At 39.1% G+C, this 19,936-nt stretch overlaps 1 protein-coding gene across 10 annotated transcripts in view; it reads left to right on the forward strand.

Annotated features, from left to right (window-relative positions):
• Positions 1–19,936, forward strand: part of PHLDB2 (pleckstrin homology like domain family B member 2) — a 64,504-nt gene that overhangs the window by 26,020 nt on the left and 18,548 nt on the right. For 6 of the 10 annotated variants that reach the window (XM_063148222.1, XM_063148218.1, XM_063148219.1 and 3 more), the window contains 7 exons: positions 1,111–1,260; positions 2,116–2,253; positions 10,849–10,977; positions 14,513–14,668; positions 15,420–15,530; positions 16,271–16,360; positions 19,510–19,653. In XM_063148222.1, coding sequence (XP_063004292.1) covers positions 1,111–1,260; positions 2,116–2,253; positions 10,849–10,977; positions 14,513–14,668; positions 15,420–15,530; positions 16,271–16,360; positions 19,510–19,653 — 918 coding nt within the window. The remainder of the gene's footprint in view (positions 1–1,110; positions 1,261–2,115; positions 2,254–10,848; positions 10,978–14,512; positions 14,669–15,419; positions 15,531–16,270; positions 16,361–19,509; positions 19,654–19,936) is intronic. The other 4 variants (XM_063148224.1, XM_063148228.1, XM_063148223.1 and 1 more) reach the window with 2 other exon arrangements.

Consider the following 19,936-nt stretch of genomic DNA (forward strand, 5'->3'; position numbering starts at 1 on the left):
TGTTGTGGTCTTTTATTTCTTTCCCATTTGTTGTTTCGTTCATGCAAGTCAGAGATCCTATTTAAAATCCTTATTAGGAAGTTGCAATCAAAGATGTTATGTCAGCATTATCCAAACAGGAGACAGAACAAAAAGAGGCTTTGCTGCTGGGACTACTATTGCTAAATCAAGGAATAGTGTTCATTCATTCATTGTAAAGGGAGTTCTGCTAAGCCCTGAGAAAAGCACCGGCAAGCAATTGCATTAATGATGTGCTGCTCATCTTTAAATACTGAGCTCAGATTTGTTCAGGATAAAATGCCTACTCTCACAGTAGCCATTCATTAGCTGAACTGAGCCTCTCTTGAGCAAGGCTGTGTGGCCCAGAGGTGACTGCGAAGACCTGCAGGCAGCCCAACTCTAATCCTGCTTGGGGATAATGAACAAGCAGCCTTCCCAGAGGAAGTGGACTGCAAGTCCCTGGGGTCAGGTGAACATGAAGAATGCATTTCAAACTCAGTCCTGTTTGATTTAGTATTGGATGGTGTAAGATCCCATGTATTTTCTTCCTAATCTTGTTTAATTCTTGACACAGGCATCTAGTAAGGAAATATCAATGAAAAGTGGAGCATTAAGGGTGCTACTTCCTTAGTGCTACCTGGGGAGATAGGACCAACTTTTGTCCTTATTTTACAGAAGCCACCCATCTTCATGGCTGGTTACAAAAATGTCCTATCCTACCTCCTGGCCTGCATTAAATGAAGAGCTGAAATTTACCTAAAAAGTGTCTTCATCTGTCTGTGTTTTTTTTTATAAGGAAAAAATTGGATTTTGACAACCTGAATAGCACAGCATGTTAATTATTCTCAAAGGTTAAGTTTTAGTAATTCCTTTAGAATGAATAGTATTTACTGCTAAGTATAGTATTTACTTCCAATGCCTGGAAGTAAAGTATCATGTTTGTTTCTGTTGTACACCTCCTAAATATAGAAATAGCAATATAGTAGATAGGAAATATGTAATGGGTTCAAAACCAACAGTGCCATACTTGTCTAAAGTGAAAACCATATGGAAGGGGGCAGAAAAGGCAGCATTTGCCTCTTTTTCTAATGAACCTCTTATGATGTGCAGTTGCAGATACCAGAATGCACCAGTGAAGAGCAGAGAAGGCAGGAGCTTGGTCAACTGGAGGAGGAACGCATAGTAATACTGAATAACTTGGAAGAACTTGAGCAGAAGATCAAAGATTTAAATGACCAGATGGATGAATCCTCAAGAGAGGTATGAAAATATGGTTTTGGTTTTCAATGTCTTGGCTGTTACGTGTGCTTCCATAGCAGAAGTCTGATGGGTTCAGCAAGTACAACATGAGGGAACTCGTGGATGTGTGTAGTCTTCATATTCTGTGCTTTTTCACCAGAATCACAAACCTGGCAGTCTCCTGCTGTAAAGGGTGTTTTTTCTCCAGTGGGGGGATGCTTATAATGCTTGGATTAGCTTTTCCCAGCTGTAACCATTACACTCTGAAATGGAATTGGAGCAGTCTTGCTTATTTAATGGCCACTCAGTTAATCCAAATACCTTGGGTCACTTGGGAGTTTTATGGTGGTATGTCCTGTGACTGTTTAAAGAAAAAGGAAGTGAGACAACTTCCTATCAATCCTCCTCAGCTTTACAGTGGCAAGGGTAGGTTGGCAGCCTGTTGAGTTCTGGAATCTCACAGTTGCAAACTAAGCTAGCCAGGCATTTGTGTTCTGCCTGCTCCAATTATCAGCAACGGGAAAGAAACAGCTGTTCCAGAAGGGTTTCCTATGGAGCCTGGGCACAGAGACAGTATCATAACAGGAGATAGCACAGAGAAGAGTTAGAAAACAAAAAATTTTGGAAAAAAGAATCTTCAAGCTAAAGTTGGTTTGGACTTTATTTTGCACTATTTTATGTGCAATTTTACTTTTTCACAAATTTGTGACCTCTTCTTAACTTTTGTTCCAGAAAAACCTATGCTTTTTTTATCCTCTCCTTTTTGAAAAATATTTCTCTCTTGTGAACCAACTCATTCCCCTCCTCCTGAAAATAATGTGTATCGAGATTTCTTCTGAATCTGGACTGCTTCTGAAAGATGTTTTGTGTTCCTAGTTGGATATGGAATGTGCCCTTTTGGATGGGGAGCAGAAATCTGAAACAACAGAGCTGCTGAAAGAAAAGGAAATATTGGATCATCTAAACAGGAAAATAGCTGAACTGGAGAGAAATGTTATTGGTGAAAAGACAAAGGTAATTCAGTTATTGTAGCCTGCTGTGTTCTCTGTTACCCTCGATTTTCAAAATATTTTTATATGGGTAATATTAATGGAGCTTATTTGATGAAATACTGCCTGTAAGTAAGTTTTCTTCATAAATATGGAAGAAAAATTTATTTTCCCTGTCATTTCCCTTTCACAGTATTGTTTTCCAAGGTATGATTGACAAGCAGAAGATAGTAAGCTAAAATAGAAAGACCTGACCTACTGTGAAGATACTTTTATTAATAAAAACACCCCATATAGGCTTGTACTTGGGCTACCTGTTGTTTAAAAGAACAGTATTAATTGAACTGTTCCCTCCTTTATATAATTTGGAGGGAAAAAAAGAAATTATTTTCTCAGCAAACGAGCAAAATGAAAAAGGGGCAGTTTTTATCTAATATCATATAGAATACATAATATAAGACATCCATCAAGTATGTAATTTTAAAGTCATTATATTGTTTTGTTTGCTGACTGAAAATTTAAGTACTGAAGACTATTCCCTCTGTAATTAAGTCTCAGAAATTAATTAGTTTTGATATACAGTCACATACTCTCAGCTACACAAGAAATAGATAGGCACATATTTCCAAAATAAGATAACAGGGTAAGAAGTTTTAAGTGCAGAAATGGAAAGGGCCTGCAAGATGAAGTTGCATCACTCAAGGCAGGGAGTGCTGGTTCCCTCCAGCAGGCTTTTTGCTGGCCTCTTCAGGCATGCAATTCCCTTCTCCACAGGGGATCTGCCACAGCCAATAATACGTCAAGGTCAGGAAGTTTTTCCAGGGATTTCAGCCAGCATTGTTTGCTTTTAAAATTTTATCCTCTGCCTCATAATTTAGGTCTGTCACTTGTGGAATTGCTCTAGCTAGTCTCTCTTCTTTTCTTAAGCTTTCCAGAAATATCTGTAAGTTCTGCATTTTTTGCTTAGAAAAGCTGCATGTTTTTAGCACGTCCACAGTTCCCATTCAATTCACATTTTATAGCTTGCATTGTTTTATTCTGAGCTTTCTATCCTCAATTTCTGCCTGCCCTGTCAGGAACCTGGCTGCTGGTTTTTGGCTCTGCTTATCAAGCTTGTGTCTGAAAAGGAGAATGGTGGTCCCACATTTCCACTCTGTGTGGAGACAGTGCACATCCAGTTTGAGTTTGGACCTCCCTGAACTTCCCTGTCTGCACTTTTCTTTGTGCTTGTGTACCCCTCACTGATCCTTCAGCTTTCAGTGTGGCCTCTGGTCACATTTTAAGTTGCCTATGGGACATGTTTCATACTTGATTTTAGCAGAAAGATGAGTTTAAAGTGGATATCAGCAGACAGGGTGTGCAACCAGATGCCCTTCAAAAGAATGCTGCTGGAAGTTTTGGTTGGTAAGCGGTAATAAATAACACGTTTGGAAATTCAAGAGATCTTTTGTATTGGCTTTCCAGTAGCCTGAAAGTTCAGTTAAACTAATGGAAGTTATTGGAAAATCTAGACAAAATTTAAATTTCCTTGCAGCCACCTGTTAGTGTGTAGGTAGCAAATGACAGGTCTAGATTAAATTTTCAGGTGAAATGAAACATGGAAAGCAGCCTATAAAAAGCACTTTTTGTTTAAAAGGCAAGTTCACTCAAAACATTTTTTTCAGTATGAGGCATGGCACTATTCAGATCAGCTGCAAAATTTAGTTGTGTTTTCTTTTGTGTTCCTCTTTGTTTTAAACAGACAAAGAAACCCAGTTGTGAGTGTGTGCTCTAAATGTCAAGCCATGGCTGAGCATGGCTCAGTTAATACTGAAATTATCTTTGCAGGAATACACTCACAGTTGGTTTTTTTTTTTTTGGTTTTTTTTTTTTGGGAATATGTCTGGAAGCATTGCAAAAAAAGTGAAAGTTGAAAATAGAAATGGGAGATGGGCTTCTACAAAGGGAGTAAAGTATAAAGTGACAGCGTAAGTGTTCTGGGGAAAGTAGTGTCATCCAGAAAAACAGATGGCACTGATCCTATCAACAAATAAAAGTTCTGGCAGGCTTGAAACAGTAGCGTTTTTTAAAGCTTGATTGTTGTATCTATGTTGAAGTTCAAGCAATGCAGATCTGCTGCAAGATAGTCAACATCTTGGCTCTGCAGTAATACAGAATCAGCCCCCACCCACAAAAAGGGAGCTCAGGTGGAGGTGATAGCTAGTCTCTTTTGCTGAAATAATTTGATACTTAGGTCAGAATTAAGGCTTGGGTTTTGACCAGGAGTTTCCACTCTGCTGATGGTACTTTTTGTGTTATGTCTTGCTAAAACAAGTGTCCCAGTGTCTACTGGTTGGTCACAGTTTCTATTAGTTGCCTTAATATTTCACCCCTACTGATAGCTGGGGTCTTGGTTTTTGGTGAGGCTTCAAGGCAAGAAGCTGTTGGGGTCCCATATCTTGAACAGTGGTTACATTTCTGCCAGGGTAAGGGAGTGATATCTGAATACACCACATGGTGTTCGTTATCTGGAGGTGAGAGGGAGAGTTCATTTGATGGCGGGGGCATTAGTGCTGTGTCTCGGTCCCTCTGCGAGCCTCTCAGGAACCCTTGGCCAGTCCCGAGTCGGCAGACACCGGGGGGGCAGCCCCGACACGGCCAACAGTGGGGAGACACTCTCTGTGCCCCGAGGGCACCTAGGCTGCTCGCCTTGCAGCCAAGGGCACCCAGGCTGGTCACCTTTGCAGCTGAGGGCAGAGACACTAGAGGCATTGGTAGAAGATAAAGGGCCCACTCTTAGCAGGGGTAAATCCAAGATTTATTGGGAGTCCAAAAAGGAGATCCTCAGGGGGCCTCCTGCCAAGAGCCCCAGGAGATGTGCAAAGGTTACATTTAAAGGGAGGTGGAAACCAAAAGTAGATAACATTTTACTAACCAATAAGTGACCCTAAGAGATGGGTACCGGGGGATAGATATTTAGGACAGCATATGGGGCAAGGCTTGGGGGCCTGATCCCTAGCCTCTGGCTAATCACTCGACGACCTGGACTGAAACTTCTAGATGGAGGGATGGGATGGTGAGTGATTGACAGAGAGCCAGGGTGGGGGTTTGCAGATGATCTCATCCTGAGAGAGGGATAACACAGGTAAAGGGAGGGGAGTACAGTCTGGGATAAACCATTTGGGAAAAATATAGGGATACAAAACAAAACTACTTCAAAGTATTACAGAGTATAAAAATGCACTGCAACAGTGCTGTATATGATGACATTTGTCTCTGGAGCAGCTTGAGCATCTCATGAAATTTGCTACTGATCTTGACACCTATTGACAGGAAACTCCTGCCTTCTTGAGTCTTATCCTTACCCATACACCTGTTTGAAAAACTGTGAAATTCTTAAAAAGAGAGATAATAAACTACAATCTAATTTTTTGGCCATGTTATGTACTTGAAATGAACTGTTTGTAGAAGCTCTTATACTACCTTCTACCTAACTATTTAGGATTTTTTTTTAATGCCTGTGCACATTTCATTTAGGTGATAACACAAATTTTGACAACTTTTTCAGAGTATTAAAGTCACAATTTTTAGTCCTTGCAAGAAAAAGAATTGACTGGAAAACATACTGGGAGTCAGAAGGCAGGAGTGAGTTCAGGATTGGGCTGTCGGTGTGCTCTTTGCTGTGATGCAATCTCTCTGTGTCCCAGCCCCTTGCTTGTAAACCAGGGATGTATTTTGTGAGTGGGTTTGTACATTATGTGTTAAGCTGCATGCTGGTCTCATCCGAGTCCCATGCTCAACCCTCTCAGATCATGAGGCAGGACTAATACGGGAAGAGGACAAATGAAAGAGTGGGGAAGATGATGTAGTGCACACCCTCAGGGTAGTTGAAATCTTTTCCATTGCCTTTGTGATTCTGCCACCACACACATTAGAAGGAGTGAAGCACCTTGTAATGGTTTTCTTGGGTTTGGAAAATCAGAGCTATGGGTGATTGAGTTTCTAAAAGATGACAAAACCTTTCAGGACCCCTGTGGACTTGGGACAGTTCTCATGTGGTACCTGGCCCGTCTACGACCTACCAGTGCTGTCAGGACTCAGTTGTCCTGGCTGGAGTAGCTACTTCCAGAGCTGTTTCACATGGCCTGTGCTTTCAGCTGTGCTGGAAAACATGCTAGCATATGGAGAAAAGTCCAACTTTCCCTCCTTGTCTGGTCTTCTTGAGAACAGCTTCCTTTCTTCTTCCTTTCTTCTCTACAGAAAAAGATGATGACCTACATATGTGAATATCAGCTATTAAGCTATTAATCACAAGTTCCATTTATGTATAGAGAGCCCTGATAAGTCCTTACTAACACAATTTGACAGATACAGCTTGAAGCTCTCTGGGAAAGAGCTTAGTTATAGATCTTGACAAAATTACTTTGAGCACAGCTTGCTCAAGAGGGAGTTGAGCTGGGCAGTATGTAATAAGTTAGTTACCATTCATACAGAAAAAAGAATTATTATGAACCACCTTCTTCTGTCCTATCAACCTGCTTCTTATGCTCCTTTTCATATGCCTGGCATACCTGTTATTTTCTTCTCTTAATAGCTTTTGCCGTGAAACTGACTGGAATTTAGTGACAAAGAATAAAATTGTGGCAAGTTTAATGCATCTGTCCTTAAAGAGATGGAGGAATGCAAGAAAGAGTAGTCAGAAAATACAGAAAAGGAGCATGTACAGTTTGCACAGGAGACACTGTTTTATTTCAGTGGAGTTTTCTGGTCAGTTATATGTAATTACATTTCTGAGAAACCTGTGAGACTAGCTGATTCCATAGTAAGAGGGACTTGAATGTGCATGTCTGAAGTCTAGTGTGGTTTATGAGATGTTGCTACCTTAAAACATGATGATTTATAGGTGAGTTGGACTGAGGAAGATCCTGGAGTATTTCAGACCTAGATCATGGAAAGTATGAAAAATGAATCATTCTGCTTGTTGGGATTTTTATTTCATTTGCCTTGTAGGCTTCTTTACAATTTCTCTCTGAAATTAACACATACCTTGGGGTTTGGAGGGGGATTTTTTTTGTTTGTTTGGGGGGGTCTTGGGTTATTTTTTTTGTTATTTTGGAGGACAGGGAGATTTGGAACATTGGTAAGTAAGCTCAAATCACCTAGCCATACAATGCATATCACAGTGAGCTGATAAAATGATAGGGTTCTTACTTGTTTAGGGAGGTTTTGCCCAGTTTTTAGCTAGATTTTCAAGAAGTTTTCTCTATTTTGTCCAATTTACTTTAATTTCTTCAGAGTTTCCATGAGTTTATGCAGAAAGGTTGGTTCACAGGGAATATGTCCGTGCAGCCACATGTTGGTCTACGGTTTTAGCCAGCCAGCCTGCATGCAATAGCAGACTGGGATGGAAGACAAATTGAAAAGCAGCAGCTCTCTGCAGAAAGGGTGTGGAAAACCACTAAGGCTTAAAGTAGCAGCATTGATCAGGTATAGGGTATTGTCAACCACTGGAGACAGCACCCAAGCAATTTTGTTTCTCCTTCTTCCTGTTCCCATTCCTGTAGGGGCTGTGATTGCCTTTAATACCATCCTTTTCTCTCCTCTCTGTCATGATCATCTATGAGTTGTATTGTGTATATACAGTTTGGGTTCTTTTGCTCTTTCTTTGCCCTTAAATCAATTTTACCAGATCTAAAGATTGGTTTCCTTTTCTGACCTGTGTTGATCACCTATGGTTGGTGTTCATACTGTGTATCCTCTGCTGACATCCCATCGCTGCCTTTGGGGACAGTGTCACACGTCAATTCTTTTTACTGCTATCCTCCACAATTCCCTGAAGTCCTCCAAAACTGATCCAAGCATTGCTCCAAGCATGATCAAATCCCAAGTTTGATCAGTCCTGCTTTGTATTTGGGCTGACCCCACATTTGTTCATAATGTTCATGTAGAGGCAGACCATAGGCCAAGTTGGGCAGTAGGCTAAGACCAGATGTTGCACTTGTTTTCTCCGGAAATAGGATGTTAAGAATTCATCACATCAGCCAGACTACAGCTGATGCGCCTCTGGCATTCGCACTGCGGCTTTCTGCAGAGAGGTATTAACCAAGTCCCAGCTCCTGCGGTTAAATGAGCATGAGCAGCAGGAGCATGGGTTCTGTTTCAGCTGTGCTGCCAGTTGCTCTGGAGCAAACAGATGTGGAGTCAGCCACAGACCTGTCTCAGCTGCATCTTAGATTTGGCTTGCAAGGTCACAAATATTTCCCCTTCTAGACGAACTTGTCTTGATTCACTTATAGAAAACACTGCATGAAAAATTTCTCATTCACTTCTCTCTTCTCATGCTTTTTGTAAATCAAATGGACTTTGCACAGCCTGAGACATCAGTGAACTTAACTCCACAGCTGCAAAACATGTAATGCCTCTCATTGCTGAAAGTGATATTTCCTGTTAAGACTGCACATTTTGAAGGGAGCCAGTTTGGTGGAATCTTAGCACTTCCTATGCTATAAATAGACCAGATGAGTATCGCTTTCAATCTCAAAGGAATAAGTTTCTAATTTCTTGAGGCGTGTAACAGTATCTCCGGCAGGGAGATACTCAGGGAGTTTTATCCTTGATGATGTCTCCTCACACTCGAGGTTGGACTTGCTTGTTGATGAATGAGCATGCTTATAGCTGTGCATAGACATTTAGAGAGCTATTTATAGCTTCGGAGGCACTGCAGCTAAGGTCAGAGAAGTCCTTGCTGCTTTGGATGGCTAGGTGGGCAGAAAAGGCAAGTGTGAAACAAGGTGGAAGACTGAGGGCTGAATGTTAAATGGACAATCAAGTTTGTGAGGAGGGGAACTATCAGTTTATTCATAGCTTTCCTTCTGTATTGGAAGTAAGGAGGATTCAGCAAATGGGGCTTCTTGGGAACAGCACTCTGGAGGTGACATCACAGGAGTTGCATGCTTCTCCCTCATTGTGCAGCTCCCTTGTGCTACATCCTCTGTATTTCTGATGCCTGCTGTTGTAAGACAGAGGCTACTACAGGAAGTTCAGGTCATAAAATATGCTGGCTCAGTTGCTGTTTTCACAAGCTTAATAAAATCTACTTGTGTTCAGCATAATGTTCGTCTGATTGTATGAACTGAGAAGCTGCACGTGTAAATGAACATAATTGAGCTGGGACTCTGGTTGATAGTGGACTTGTATAAAAATTCTTCCCATTGTTTTTATATACTGGGAGAACTGAATTCCAGCTCCTGGTCCCACTCAGAGATAAAACCATAAAGAAAGCAGGCAGCTAATAAATGTTTATTTGTATACCTCTGCCATGCATGGGGGTTTGATAAACATGTCAGGCATAGCAAAGAGAAAGTTTTCCCACAGTTTGAAATGGCAAGTGCTGTATACTGAAAGACATTGCTTCTCTATGGCAAAGGGTGGTGCAATGTCCAATCATACAGTACCTGCTGTACCACACATTTGATTTCAAAATTAAATAATAGTTGGGACTGGAAAGAGTGGAAATGAGTATATGCTGTGACAGAACTCAACTGTTCTTGGAGTAATCAGAATACTACTAATTTTTGAGTATTAAGGAGAGCTAGAGACCATCTGGAAGGAGATGCATTACCACCGAACAACAAGTAGGAAAAGAGAGCTCTACAGGTGCGATGCTACAAGATAGCAGAGAGCCTGGCTTCAGAAACTTACTTGATTATTTTTGCCTGACATATCAGGCATAAATTGTTTTTTTCAGTTATTAATTGCTGAATTTGAGAAAATGCATCTGCCATGTCAGCCAGTGAAAGACATTGAAAAAATGCTCTGTGCTCTGATTTATTGGTTCCCAAACTTTGGTCCATAGATAAATAACAGTCTACAGCCAAGCTTTAAGTGATGTGCAGCCAGTCTTTGGAGCTATTTTGCACAGTAAATCATGTAGTATTTGATTACAAAGATTAAAAGGCCAAAGGCTTTGGAGGGTGAGAAGCAGTGTTCTGAGTACTGTTGCTTGAGTGGAACAAAAGGAAAGTTGAACTAGTTGAAGGAGACCAGGAAAGCTGTCCCCTGTGATCCCCATGGACAGGTTGCAGTTCCTATATCCTGAAGCAAATTTGCTCGATCACTTGATATTTCTGCTGCAACAGGATTTCCTGGCCAAGAGTTATTTCTTTATAATGCTCTGTCTCATTCTGGCTTGTCACTGCTAAATGTATTTATCTCTACAGAGCCACACAGGCATGAAATTGATTATCCTAGGAAGGTCCATTTCTCTCTCACTACCAAACTACAGTCATTTTCCATCTACTTTGCTTTCTAAAAACTGCTCTTTCTCAGCTTCATCAGTTACCTCACTGACATGGCTACAGTTCCCTTATTTGTTTTTTTTCTTACATTAAGTGAGACAAGTGTTTGGGCAAGGGGCCTTTAACAGCACAGTGATGAGGGAGAGAAATAATCACCCCCACTAAAATGATGAATGTTTTGCTTTGATTCTTTTGCATCCCACCACTGCATTTCAACTAACAAGGTTTCTGTTTCTGACCTGCATGGTTCAACTGCTTAGTAAGGTTTTGCCACACACTGTCAAATCACTAACAACTGCTTGGGTTTGAAGGTAATTGTCTTTATTTTCTGGTTCATGCTTCAGGAAAAGTTAAAACTTGATGCTGAGAGGGAGAAACTAGAGAGGCTTCAGGAGCTTTACTCCGAGCAGAAGACGCAGCTTGATAATTGCCCTGAATCCATGAGGGAACACTTACAGCAACAGCTGAAGAGGGTCAGTAGCAAGTTTCAAGATTGCACTATTTTTTTTAAATTTTGTTGATTTTCAATTTTTATTTTTTTTTTTTTAGCTAAGTGTAACATTTCCTCTTTCAAGTATCCAGTGTCTGAACATATTTGCAACTTAGAATTGTAACAGTCATGAGGGTTATGGCTTGTGGATTTTTTGTGGAATGCTTGTAATAGATTATACGCGTGATTGCAAACAAGTAACGTGCAAATGTGTGGATTAGAAATTATTTGGTGTTGAACGTTTCTAAAGCTTTGCATCACTTGCCTGTAATTAGCCCTTTAGGCCTGCTGGGTTATTTGGAAACTGTTGTGATGTTTAGATGGATGGTGGAACATCATTCTTTATCTGTGTGAGCAAAGAAGAAAATTGGCCAGTAAATTACCATTTCAGTGAAGCTATGGATAACTTCTTTTTTTTCAATATATAACTTAGCTGTTAGCCTTAACTGTAGTTTGAAAAGTTAATTTTGAAGATTTTACCACTTGCTAAAATAGCTTTATTTTGTTCTATATTTTCAACAGCTTCACATTGGTATAAATTAACTTTTCATAAAGTCTAATTGCAACTTGATTTTAGTTTGTATTATTTGTAAGCAAAAAAAATAGAATATTGGCAGTGAAAGCACCCTTAGTTTCGGTGAAAAAGTCTTAATATTCATTAGCCTTAAGTAGGTTATACAGCACATATAGTTAGCTTTAGTAGGTGGGGAAAATTTTAGAAGCATCAGTATGGGACGCTCAAGATGCCATCTAAAAGTTAAATCTTTTTTCTGTCTTGGGAATAAAGGGTGTAATAGCAATAATGAAAAAAGGACTTTTTCTGCTTTATAGGAAATACTTTTTAGATGTTTTATTCACAGAATTCTATTTTGTTTTTTTGAAGAGCAAAAAAAAAGCCCAGCTTTGGAAAGAACAATGTTAAATTCTCAGTTGCTACAGAAAGTTTGCTTGTTTTGAGACACTTAAAACTTTTGTGTATTATCTTAAAAAAAGGAAGAGTATTATGTACTGTCTCATACATATTAAAAGGAAAGGAAGCTTTTCCTCTGAAGTCGCATGCTTGAATGTACTGATTCATGAGATGCTGCAGTCATGTTGCTGTGGGATGGTAGTAAATCTCTTTTCACTACTGACCACCAAGATGCTTCTAGAAGTCTGTTTGGTTAAATTTTTTAAATTATTTTTTTAATGATTTTTGTTCCTTGCAAGTCGTCTTAATAATGATTTTGGATTTGAAAGTGGGACAAAACTTGAAATGTGGGGGTATGGTTGTGTCCAGTTAGTTCTATTGCATATTGTTGTAGACCAGTTGCAATGGGAGTTTGCTGTGGCTGCTGTGGTCAATGCAGTAAAAGTTATCACTGAATTAGTGCCCAGTAGCTTCAAACTGATCTCAAAATGTGAGAGCAGTCGTGAAATGATTGTAAGTATTTTACCCAAAATAGAGAAAATATCTTCCTGAAAAATAACTGGGACTCCCAACAAAAGAAGGACATGGACCTTTGTGAGTTCAGAGGAGGCCACAAAGATGACCAGAGGGCTAGAGCATTGCTCTTGTGAGGAATGGCTGAGAGAGCTGCGTTCAGCCTGGAAAAGGAAGGCTCCAGGGAGTCCTTACAGCTCCTTCCAGTACCTAGAGGGGTCTTCTACAGAATTGGAGAGGCACCTTTTAAAAGAGCAGGTAGTGATAACCCAATCACATTAAACTGAAAGAGGGGAGGCTCATATAAGATGTTAGGCAGAAATTTTTTACACGGAGGTTGGTAAGGCTCTGGAACAGGTGGCCAGAAAACTTGTAGGCTCATCATCCGTGAAAATGTTAAAAGTTAGGGACTTTGGATGGGACTTTGAGCAACTTAGTCTAATGTAAAGTTCCCTGCCCATGGCAGGGGTTTGGAATGAAGTGATCTTTAAAGTCCCTTCCAACCCAAACCATCATGTGAAATACCTTAGTCTGCATCATGTTCTGTTGTGCTACTTTACTGACAACAAAGAAGGCACAAATGAGACCAATTCCCTGATGGTTCTCTGGGGCTTCAGTAATTTTTGCCCAGGGGAGTGGGCAGCCAATTTCACTGTAGCAGTTGGCTGCAGGGTGGGGCTGGAGTTGGGGTTGTAGTGGGCAGATAACGAATTCCGAATTCTTGCTTCCTTGTACCTGAAACACAAATATACTCTCCCTGTTGGGCAGGAAGTGTATTTTAAAGGCCCCCAGTTGGCTTTTTCATCATCAGTTGCCTTCTCTGAAGTCTGTTCTATTGCCTTAGTAGCAATTACTCTTGTGTACAATAGGCTAAATTTACTGACTCTCATGGCCCAGGCAAAGCCTTTTGGTATTTTTGGGGATGCTGAAGATGTCTGGTTAGTTCTGTATTGTAGGTAACTGCTTTCCTGTAAATTTTACCCAACACCTTTGCTTTTGATCTCTTCACGATCTCCTACAAGTGAAGAGCACGTCTTTGGAGAGTAAGGGGAAAATATTTGTATTCCATGTATGAACTTGGATTCTTCAGTTTCTGCATCCTGTGTCTTTCTCTGGTACACTGGAATCTGCTTTTGAATTCCTTTTATAGAGACCTGTTTTAGTAGTAGCTTATCTTGGCCACTAATCTTTGCCTTAGGTTGAAATAAGAAAAGGAACAAGTTTGCATTCTTCCAGGATGTAGGTTTTCTTGTGTAGCAAGTCATGTGTCTGTTTTAGAGAGCCTTTCCTTTTACTAATGCTGCAATTATTGAATACACCCTTTTCTTCAACACTCTGAAACTTGTAAGCAGGAATTCATATTATGAATGCACAGATGTTGCAGGAGGGAAGATTAGCATTCATTTCTCGTGCTGAAAAGCACCATGCGTTTTATCTCATCATCCCTAAGCGGAAAGCAGGTGTGTTCTTATTTCTTGGTTCATTTCTGCAGCATTCGACTTCTTTTTCTGACAACACATGGTATCAGTTCAGGGGAATGCGTAAAAATTTGCTGGTACATTTTCTGAAGTACTGTCTGTACCTATTGGCTAGGGGGGATGACTAGAGTCCCTAATTGCACAGAGAGCAATTTTCAGCAGTTAATTCCATGTGCAGTTCTCTAGGTTACTGGTGCAATACTTTGTCCTTTTTGGTTGGAAAGCAGATGTCCTCTGAGTTTGGCATCTGACAACCTCACCAGGTGGGTTCAGGCTTTGGTGGTGTCCCAGCCAGGCTACAGCAGAGCCCAGCCAGCTCGGGAGGCTGCACTTGCTCTGAGTGCTGCAAAACAGCTCCCTCATAGTGCAGATGCTTCTTAGCAAGAGGCGCAGTAGGAGTTGATGGAGAAAGCAATATCAAAACAATAATTAGCCCTGTTTATTCTCTTATTATGCAAGAAGGTCATTAAAAGTATTGAGATCCTGGTGAGACATGTTGTTGGAAATAGATAAATATAATTTTAGGTTGATGTTTGTGTTTGTAAGTACCTCTACTGTGGTGTCAGCAAAAGCATTATTATGTTTTTTTATATTACCTTTTTCTTTTTTTCCTTAAGGATGCTGATATTCTGGACATAGAAAGCAAACACTTTGAAGATTTAGAATTTCAGCAGCTTGAACATGAAAGCAGGTTAGATGAAGAGAAGGAAAATCTGACACAACAGCTCCTGCATGAAGTCGCTGAATATCAGCGCAGCATTGTCAGTAGAAAGGTAACAACATCAGCACTGGATTAATTTGTTCTTTGTTGTTGAGCATAAGGGCAAGGAAAGGGATCTACAACCTGCCTATCTGCAAGAAATAATGCAAAACATTCCACTTTGAATGAATTTTTGAAGCAGAGAATGGCCCAGTGGCATCCCACATAGATCAAATAATATCCTTATCCAAGAAGAAAGAAATAAGTAACATTTCATGCCCTGTTTACATATTTCATATGAAAATCAAAGCCCTTAATTTGCTCAAAAAAAGTACCAAAGCTTTGGTTTTTTCTTTTTTTGTCTTTAAGAAAGGAGATTTGTTCTCTCTGGACGAAACTGCAGTTATTTTAGGCTTGTTAATGATTTTTCTGTTAAATGGTTTTGTTAAAATAATAGTAGAACACCAGATTAAGAAAAGACAGTAATTTTAAAAATCAGTTTGAAAGGTATTATCTCAATCAATTAATACCACTTTTTTCAGAAATCACAGGTTGGATCAATAACCAGTTCTGTTTAGTATATGGATGCTTGTCACTATATTATCAAAGAATACATGCAATTATTCCTTTGTCTCTTGAATAAGTTTTCTCTTTACTGTCTAATTCTTATTTATCTCCTTCAGAGCAGTGAGCTGTCTTGTACAAACTTATTTTCCTGCTGCTTAGCCATGCATATGAAGTGAACTTTCATGAGTAGGATTTTTGCTGCAGGTTGTCTTGAGATTTGAAAATAAATAATGTAATTTGTGGTTTTCTTATATTAGGAAAAGGTTTCTGCTCTCAAAAAACAAGCCAATCATATTGTCCAACAAGCACAAAGAGAACAAGATCATTTTGTAAAAGAGAAAAACAACTTAATAATGATACTGCAAAGGGTAAGTATTTTTTGTCTTTCAAACATTTTTGGCAATAAAAGAGCATTTCATAGAATAAAAGAATGTAGAGCAGAAGAAGAACATCAGTTGTGCAAAAGATAGCAAGTTGGTAATAATGTGACAGACATTCACCTTCAAAAAAAAAAGGAAATCTTTTGCAGTCAGTCAGCAGGTGTTCTTAAGAGAAACACTGCTGGTATTTGATAATCAAGAGTGTTTTAGAGGTGCTCTCTTTCCCAAGGACTCAAGCAGAGGCACCCGCCCACATGCTAAAGCTGGACGCCTGTGTTCCCTTTGTGGCTAGTGGGACTCTGCACAGAGTGCTCAGATTTTTGGCTTTAATAGCCCCTGTGAGGCCATGAGATGAGCTACTGCTCATCAGCTAACGTCTGGTTAATAAGAAGCTGTCATAAACCCTTCATGTCCATTTTATATTTTGCTTTTAATCATGAGAGAAACCATGTTTAGCTCACTAAGCAGAACCATCATTTTCAGAACGTTGAAGGAGCCAAACCTGGTTTGGCTGTGGTTGTTAAATAAAGCATTTTATTTGTTTGTTGTTCTGTATCTCCAATTTTGTTCAGTTCTGTTCTAAAAGGATGAAGCTGAAGCTCTGCTATGTGCTATGTAGTTTCAGTCTTGTGTCCCAGTGTGCTTCTTCACATAGTAAAGGAAATGGCTAACATTTATTTTCACTACTTGGCTTTTGTTATTTAATATAAAATGTCTGGTTTTAACAGGAAAAAGAAAATCTCTGTAATCTGGAAAAGAAATATTCCACACTTTCTGGAGAAAAAGGATTTCCTGTCAGTCCCAATAGTTTGAAAGAGGTAAAGAGCTTCTCTGCTTTTGACGTTACCGTAACTAACTTTTAATAATGCCTCATACAAAAGCACTTCAGTATGTATTATTGAGTGAAGTCCTAGTCATCAAATCTTTGCAAAATAATTTCATACCATTTTTTACACTTATTCGTAGAAGGATAGATTCACTAGTGAGCAAAAATAGCTTCTCTTGACATTCTTCCAAATGTAACTGGTATCGTTTTAATCTCTTGCTGTGGAGAAATTATTGGTTTTATGTGTGTGGAGTGTGCGTGTATGTCTAATTTTCTCAAAATAGACAATCAAACCTCATTGAAGTAAAGAAGAATTAGATCTGGGAATAACTGTTCAAGTACAAATACAATTTGGTCTTATTTTTGCACTGTAGATTTTATTATTGCCTCCCTTCCTCATTCTAAGACCCTTTACTAAAGCATGACAAATGTACATTTTGTTCTTTTTAAAAAGCATTGATTTGAAGACTTCTAGCTATTGTGGTTCTAAGATATGTATTGAGCTATTTATTTCACTTTTTTTGAACAGTTAAAGGAAGCAGAAAATTTAGCATTTAAAATACACTGTCAGGCATATGTGGCTGCTTCATTAACTTCTTCTTAAGAGTTCTGACTGAACTTGCTGGATCTGCTTGTCTTGAAGCCCTGACCAAGGTCTGCCACATATAATGATGTAGGTGCCACTCTGGGAAGTTGGGCTCTCGAAGTCTAAAGCAACCACAACCTTTCAGTACCTGGGAACTGGGGTCTTGCTTATATGATCTCCAAGTTCCCAGTGTGCAATTTCACTTGTCAGTGGGATTGAGCACCCTTCCTTTCTTGCTTAGACTTTCAGTGTCCTAGGTTGTGTTCTGACCTGGACATCTGTCCTCCCACCAGAACATCTGGCAAGTCTAAGTTTCAATTTTTTCCTTTTGAGATGGATCTGCCCATTCTCTCACTAGAGAGTGGGTGCTGTCTGGTTGGTTTTTCTCACACACAGTTCATGGCTTGTTTACTCACATACTTCAAACTGCAACTACATTAAGTGAGGCTACACTCTTTTTAAAAAGAAATGGATAATTTAATGGTGTCAGTCTGATCACCGCAGTGAAGTCAGTCAGGACTTACTCCAAGGCAAATAAGAGAAGGAACAGCAAGAGTTATCTGTTTCATTCTCAGTGTTTCCATAGGCTCTGTCCTACAAAAAAACACCTTTGCCAGATGTCATGTTTGTCTTGGTCCAGTTTAATTCTTCTCTGACTGCGCTGGCACTTTTGAAAATCAGGCACCAAAGACAGGCTTACAGAGACTGCTGAAACAGCAGTTCATTTCACCATAGGGTTGCTATGCATCAGTTGAGTCTGTGGTCCAATGTTTGCCAGCCCTCTTCACCAAAGCACACATTTGCCTCTGCCATCCATTGTGAGCTGGCTCACAGTCTGCACAGCAAGAGTAACGCTGCCTTAGGTAAAGAAGCAGGATGCTTATCCCACTACTTAAATAAGCAAGGAAAATTAATGCTGTTTAAAAGTTCAGCATTGAAAAAACTACTTGGATGACTAATCTGACTTGAAACCATTTATTTAATTAAATGTAGCAGGGGTCTGAGCTAGTGCAAAGCGCAGTCATTTGTTCCTTACTTAGATTTTTATTCCCCTTCTAAGTCCTCACTGGCATTGTGAGTCAGAACTGAATGCTCTTCATATAAAGGTGAAAGTGTTTATATCTTTATAATTAACACAATATTGCATTGCAGAATTGCTGAGTTTTGGTTACTGATAAACTGCCACTACAAGATGGTTAAGCAATTTTTATGTTAATTCATTCTGGATTCTATTTTACTGTACTGTAGTCATATGCTTTGAGAGATAAACTTTAGTATCTTAGCCAGTTTCCTCAATTAATGGCTCGTCAAATAATATGAGAGTTAAGATTTGCCTCCTATTTGTAGAGTGCTTTGTTCACTGTATGATACATAATTTTACAGGATTGTCTTCTATGACTGAACTAACTGATATCATACATTGAAAATTATGCTCATAGATAATCTTGATATTACTTTTCAAGTTGTCTTCTATGATCATTGGTAAATTTAGGCATTTCTAAAAAGAAGTAGTAGTATAGCAGTCTGTGCCTTCTCTTACAGAATTTCCGAAGTATATGTTGGTGCAGTAATAGAAACACAGCCCTTGCCAGACACTATCAGTGTGAAAGCAGCTTTACATCTTGATTTAAAAATAATCATATTTCTAGCTCTCCTTTATGGCATTGCTTCAAGAATGATTTACTCTTACTTTTGTATAGCCTTGTTTTCTATGGATTAGAAATTAGGACATTTTACTTTTTAAAACCTGGTATCCTATGCACAATGGATTAGAATCCATATTTTACTTTTTAAAAAACATTTGTGCAGTTAACACCGAAATACATGCAATAACCACATTTCGCCCTCATATCTTAAATCTGCTTGCATAAATCTCAGCAGTCAGCAGCACACTGATGTTCATGCCATGCCTCAGTCTATCACTTTCTGTATGACTGCTTAATTAAAAAAAAAAAAAAAAGGCAAATAGTGATTGCTGTGGGATAACACTAACAGCATCTTACCTGGTTCTTCTGGTAACAATAGTTAGAAGTGTCTTCCAGGCAATGCAAATGGAAGATGTGTTAGTGTAATTTCTGAGAACAGCTTATCCTTATAGAAGTTCTTCTCAATTCTGTTAGTCATTTGATTTACTCAAATTAGCCTAATATTTAGGCAAGAAACAAATCAGGTTATTTAATCAGAAACAAAAAAATTAAGATCTCAGACTAAGATTTATTCTTTCATTTTACCCAGTCTGCTTTCCTGAGAAAGAGCTATATAATTTCTAAACGGTATTTGCCTTTTAGTAAAATCTTTTGGACACCTAATGTTCATTTGCATTTTGATTAGACAAATGTTTCTGGAATTAAATTAAGAACAATTTTCAGAATCCAAGTATTTAACATTCAAAAATCTTGATGCTAATTTTATTTTGTTTATGATTAAGTATTTCAATGATAATAAAGATTTGGCTGAATCACTCTAAACTAACTTTCATTTTACTGGGAACATTAATACTCTTGCATGTCTTTTTTGGCTTTTGCTGCTTTTAATTTCTGAATTCCTCCTTTTAGGGCTATATCTGTGTAAGTGAAATTAGTGAGCTGTGTGGCAATTCCACGAATATATCCCCTTCCACTCAGACCCCCTCAGATGTTGAAGCAGTGGCCACTGAGCCTTCCACGGCTGTGCTGACGAGCCAGCCACAAAATAAAGAGGTTTGTTTGAGAGACATTTCCCTTTGTTTGCTTTGTTCTTTCATGCTGCCTTTTATTTTTTTTTTTTTTTTTTTTTTTTTTTTTTTTTTTTTTTTTTGGTAATTCAACATGTAACAAACTGACCCTAAAGCAAACTGCCTCTGCAAGTTACCAAGTTAGATAACAGGTTAATAGTAAAGCTGAAGGACTGCTCCAGCTTTAAGGCGTCTTTGATGAGGTAGATGGGACCCTGAAGGCCAAAAAACGTGAACTCTTATGACCCAAGCAGCAGTAAGCAACAAAC

This window comes from Melospiza melodia, chromosome 2, assembly GCF_035770615.1.
Source record: "Melospiza melodia melodia isolate bMelMel2 chromosome 2, bMelMel2.pri, whole genome shotgun sequence".
In the NCBI taxonomy this organism is placed as follows: Eukaryota; Metazoa; Chordata; class Aves; order Passeriformes; family Passerellidae; genus Melospiza; species Melospiza melodia.